Source organism: Echinops telfairi, unplaced genomic scaffold, assembly GCF_000313985.2.
Source record: "Echinops telfairi isolate 266 unplaced genomic scaffold, ASM31398v2 ScPeMD7_30;HRSCAF=105, whole genome shotgun sequence".
In the NCBI taxonomy this organism is placed as follows: Eukaryota; Metazoa; Chordata; class Mammalia; order Afrosoricida; family Tenrecidae; genus Echinops; species Echinops telfairi.
Window position 1 is genome coordinate 1,775,954 of NW_022103927.1, and position 5,818 is coordinate 1,781,771.

General features: G+C 34.9%; 1 protein-coding gene across 2 annotated transcripts in view; it reads right to left on the bottom strand.

The window, feature by feature from the left end:
* Window positions 1–626: 626 nt before the first annotated feature.
* LOC123521634 (zinc finger protein 420-like) overlaps window positions 627–5,818 on the bottom strand; it is a 41,054-nt gene continuing 35,862 nt past the window's right edge. For both annotated transcript variants that reach the window (XM_045289682.1, XM_045289681.1), the window contains exons 3-5: window positions 4,181–4,304; window positions 3,095–3,212; window positions 627–2,725 (exon numbers count right to left, since the gene is read on the bottom strand). In XM_045289682.1, the coding sequence (XP_045145617.1) occupies window positions 1,198–2,725; window positions 3,095–3,212; window positions 4,181–4,304 (1,770 nt within the window). In that variant the 3' untranslated portion in view covers window positions 627–1,197. The remainder of the gene's footprint in view (window positions 2,726–3,094; window positions 3,213–4,180; window positions 4,305–5,818) is intronic.

A 5,818-nucleotide genomic window follows, 5' to 3' on the forward strand; every position in this document is an offset into this window, starting at 1 on the left:
TATATACACATATATATATATACAATTTGAAAAGGTAATTAAGTAAATAACTTATAATACTATGTAAAATAACTCTTTAATAATAGAACTAGGTCTTCTAGCTATTCTGAGTCAGTAACCAGTGTATGGAGAATGGTAGAGAAAGAAGGAATACTCTTTCCAGATTCACTTATATTATTTACCAGTGGAATGGGCTCTTTTGTTCCTATATTCTCCACGTTTGTTCTCCAGTACTGGGGTGCTGCCTGGAAATGACAATCTATCTCCAGATGTTACTTTGAGCAGTAGTGACATAGGCTGGAAACCTATATATATTGAAGCTATTGCCTAATCCAAATGCTATAACCTATACCCTCTCTTCAGCAAATAAGATGAGCTAAACATCTAAATGTATCCCCTAAAACCAGTGACAGAAGTGTACTAAAGGACGCCAAAGGGAAGCCTCTACATATCCATACAACAAATGCTATTACTGGTAGACCTATGAAATGGCCTGGATCCTTTGCAAACTGATTTATAGAGTCTTTTAATAGTGAAACTAGAACTGCCACATGACATAGCTATCTAACTCCTATATATTAGAAAATTGAAATATGTTCACATAAAAAAACTGTGTATGAGAGTTTTTAACTGTTTTATACATTGAAAAAAGCAATAAAAAATAGCCTTCTAGTGTGCTTACGCAAAGAGTGACGTGTATGCAATGAAATACTATGCAGCGATTAAAAGGGATGATAAGTAACACATTCATTAATACAGATCAATATGAAACCCATAATGCAAAATGAAAGAAACTAGAATCTAAAATCCACATGCTGAATGGATAGTGAGAAATTTAATGAAAAAATAAAAAAGAGGGAGCAGTACTTTGGAGGCAAAAGCGATTATGTAGTTCTCCAGTGGTAATGGTTGCATAAATTTGTGTTCTGTCAATACATCTCTTTCTACTGTAAGCTCTTTGGCAATAGGTGATTGTTAAAAACTCATTAAAGACTTTCCTGCATTCATAAAGACTCACTACACTAAGTTCTTAGATATCTAATGAGGGTTAATTAGTCACTAAAGCCTTTATCACATTTATTATATTCACAAGGCCTCTCTCTATTATGTGTTCTTAAATGTCTACCGAACCTTGAAATGCAGCTAAAATGTTTCTCTTTATTCTTTACATTCACAATACCTCTATTTGAGGTCCTATTATGACTCTTGAGTTGAAGACCAACTAAAAGCTTTTCCACATTCTGTAAATTCACAAGGCCTCACTCCATTATGAGTTCTAATATGGAGCTTCAGGTGTGAAGACCGACTAAAGGCTTTCCCACATTCCTTACATTCATAAGGCCTCTCTCCACTGTGAGTTCTAATATGGATCTTGAGGTGTGAAGAGCGACTAAAGGCTTTCCCACATTCCTTACATTCATAAGGCCTCTCTCCACTGTGAGTTCTTAGATGTTTAGTGAGGGTTGAGGAATCATAAAAGGCTTTCCCACATTCCTTACATTCATAAGGCCTCTCTCCACTGTGAGTTCTTAGATGTGTAGTGAGGCATGAGGAATTAATAAAGGCTTTCCCACACTGCTTACATTCATAAGGCCTCTCTCCATTGTGAGTTCTTAAATGTCTATTAAGCCTAGAAATGTGACTGAAGACTTTACCACATTCTTTACATTCATAAGGCCTCTCTTCAATGTGAGTTCTAATATGGATTATGAGGTGTGAGGACTGACTAAAGGCTTTCCCACATTCCTTACATTCATAAGGCCTCTCTCCACTGTGAGTTCTAATATGGATCTTAAGGTTTGAAAACCGACTAAAGGCTTTTCCACATTCCTGACAATTATAAGGCCTCTCGCCACTGTGAGTTCTAATGTGACCTTTGAGGTATGAAGAACGACTAAAGGCTTTTCCACATTCCTTACATTCATAAGGCCTCTCTCCACTGTGAGTTCTTAGATGGTTAGTGAGGGTTGAGGATTCACAAAATGATTTCCCACATTCCTTACATTCATAAGGCTTCTCTCCACTGTGAACTCTAAGATGCCTAGTGAGAGTGGATGAATCAATAAAGGCTTTCCCACATTCCTTACAGTCATAAGGCCTCTCGCCACTGTGAGTTCTTAAATGTGTACTGAGCTCTGAAACATACCTAAAATCTTTCCCACATTCCTTACATTCAAAAGGCTTCTCTCTTCTGTGAGTTCTTAGATGTCTACTGACAGCTGATGAATCATTAAAGGCTTTACCACATTTCTTACTGTTGAACAGCCTCTCCCCACTGTGATTTCTCAAATGTGTATTAAACTTTGAAACACACCTACATTTTTTACATTCATAACACTTCTTTCCACTGTGAGTTTTTAAATGTTTTGTGAGGGATGAGGAGCAACTACAGAGTCCCCCACAATTCTTACGTTCCCAAAGTTGCTCACCAGTACGCATTCTTGAATGAGGTTTTATGTAAGAGGAACAATGACCAGTTTTTCCACATTCCTTATATTGATCAGGTTTGCATCCATTATGAGATCTGCACTGATTCTTAAATGATGAATGATCCATGAAGGCTTTTCCAGACTCCTTGCATTCAGAAGGATTTACTCCAACAGAAGTTCTTTTGAGTCTAGTAAATTCTGCAATCAAACTGAGAGTTCTGCCAGACTGATTATGTTCTTTATATGCCTTTTCTCTATCTTCTTCAGTTGCATTGAGGCTCTCTACCGTATTTTTTCTGTTAAAAATAGCATATTGTCAGGATTCTGTTACCATTTCAAAACTATAATTTACATTGAATGTGCCTTCTCTGCTGTGAGTTATCTCATGTTGCACACATTCAGTCATCTCAGATAAGGTCTATCATTACTATCTTTCTAAATAATGGGTCTATTTGATAACTATATATAAGTACAATATATTTAAAATACTCAAAATATGATTTACATTTATAGAAACATTGTATTGTGAAAATTATGTGATAATACCATTTTAGTACTAGTTGTACACACACACACACACACACACACACACACAAACTTAATACTTGAATACTCTTTCTTGAGGTATTGCTTGCTTTCATGTAAATAATAGTCACTTCACAAACCTTTCCTGTTTGTTCTGTTGATATTCACTGCCATGTATTTCACATATTATTCCAAACATGGAGAACTGGGAGTCATTCTTCAGAGACAAATTTTGCCCATTATTATCCTGTTGAAAAACTAATCCGATAATTTTAAATAGTGTTTCATGACAAGAAACAAAAAAGGAAAGACATTTTATGAGGGATAGAGCACATATGAAGAAGAATATATTAGGGTTTTGGAATAGTTACCAACATAAAAATGATAATTAAGAGAAATGATACTATGAGTAGATTAAAATTATCAGACCAACATGTAAAGATATTATAAACAATGAATGTGAACAAAGGTACTATTAAAAGACCAAAAGTAAATTGTTCTAAATGATAGGAGGCTCTTTCCCTCATAAACATAAAAGGCATAAAAAAATTAATGAAAAATTTAAAAGTCAGCAAAATTATATGTAGAGGTTTAACCTACATAACCAGAGGCATTTACAATTTGATTCCTCTAAATATAATTAAATTCCAGCAGGGCTGATCTTTCAATAGATTCATGTAATTGTGCTGCTCTCAGGGACAGCAGTTTAACTTTCCTAAAATATCTCCCTCTGGCAGATTAGGTACAAAAATTAGCATGTTTAACATGGTGTTCATGAGGAAGAGCAGATCAGGTGGGGAAGAAAGAGAATCACATTTTCCTGAAATTGTGATAATACTTTGCTATCTGTGATTTCCAGGGACGGACATGCATAAGTTCATTTATATCAACATGATTACACCAAATTTATAACGAACATAGTAAAACATTAACTATACCCTAAACTACAAATCCTTCTTTAACCTAAAGTGACCCATGAACCCAATACTCACACACTTCAAGAGCATCAAGTCTTTTAACATCAACAGAAATAAAGTGTTGATTTAATAACAGATTTTCCCTTTGATGGGAATGCCACTACACTCAAAGGTCCATGAGGGCAGTGAAAATGCCCGTTATGTTCACCAATTTATATCAATTCCTCAACCTAAATCTTGTAAGATGTGAATGAATACGACATATTGACCCATACAAGAACTAGATGGGAAAAATGAAGCTATTCTTACCTGAGCACAGGTTCTGAAAGGTTTCCATCATTACATCTGTGTACAGTTTCTTCTGAGAAAAATCCAACAAAGCCCACTCTTCCTGGTTAAAATCCAGAGCCACATCCTCAAATAATATTGTGTTCTAAAACATCACAAATGCCCTGAATTAGCAAAGTACCTTATTCTCAAATGCATATGAAAGGATTGAAGGAGACAGAAAACTGAGGAACTGTGACTTTATCAATTACTGTGAATTCAAAAGGCTTTGTGTTGTGTCTAACATTTGACTGTCAGACCATTCCCTTCACTATTTGCATGGGTATTTGTAGTAGGGAAGGGTGATGAATAGCTCCCAACATTTGGCATCATATATCATAAATTTAGCAACAGTACTGAGATTAAAAATTTGGCTATGATTAATCCCAGTCTTACTCCTCTTGATACTTATGGTCCCTAAAAGCCAGATTATTTATTAGAAGGTTGTGAACTGAATTGTGCTCCCTCCCCCCCCCCACAAATGAACTGTAAATCCTAATCACTATACCTATAGTTATCCTATTTGGGAAATGGTTTTCCTTGATTTGATTTTGAAGCAGTATTAATCTAATGATGTAGGGTGTTTATTAACTCACTGTCATTGTCATAAAAGAACAAATTATGAAAGCAAGTACAAATGAAGAGGAAGATATATGTGACATGATCCATGAGAAATAAAAAAAAAAAATTATAAGTATGTTTCCCCAGAGCAGAAAAATGAACTGAGAATCAGAGACAGAGAGCCTTCCCCTTGAATCAGCATCCTGAATTCAGACTTCTAACCTTCTAAACTATGACGGCAAAAAAAAAAAAAAAATCTGTTCACTAAAGCTACTCACTTATGGTATTTTTTAGTATAGCAAAACTATAGAACTAAAAAAGTCTACTAATGATAAATCTATTTCACATTCATACCATAATTTCTTAATGGTAAAAAACAATTTCACCTTCTTCCATAAGACTCTCAGTAATATTCGACAAAACAAAAAATACAGGATAAAAGAAGGAAAAGAGAGTCGTGACATGAAGACAATGAGAGACTGGCTATTTGTTCCTTTGCTTGAAAAGGTAAAGCAAGCATGAGAAATAACTGGAGGTTGGTAGTTCAAACCCACCAGCTGCTCCCTAGAAGGAAGAGGGGACTGTCTGCTCCCATAAAGATTTAGTCTAGGAAACATTATATAGGGTCACTGTGAGTCAGTATTGAGTCAATGGAAGTAGGTTATGATTTGCACAATAATGCTACTGATAGAAAAATTAAGCCACATGTAAGAACAGATGTATAACATGAGCAAGACAAACATTATAAGTAAAAGCTAAAGAAAATAAATAAAACACTGTGACAGTAATGAATAATGTCTTTAATGGGGTCAGTAATAGATTTGACATGGCCCACGAAATAAACAGAGCTTTAAGATAAGTCAATAACAACACCCAAAATTGAAAATGAAAACAGAAGGAACAAAACTGGGTGGTGAAACAGAAGAACCCAAAAATTGTGAAACAAAAGATCTAATCTATGTATAATGAGAATAACAAAGAAGAGAAACTTTGAAATCCTGGAAGCAATAACGGATAAGAATATTATAAAACTAATGACAAAGAACCACAGATCCAAAA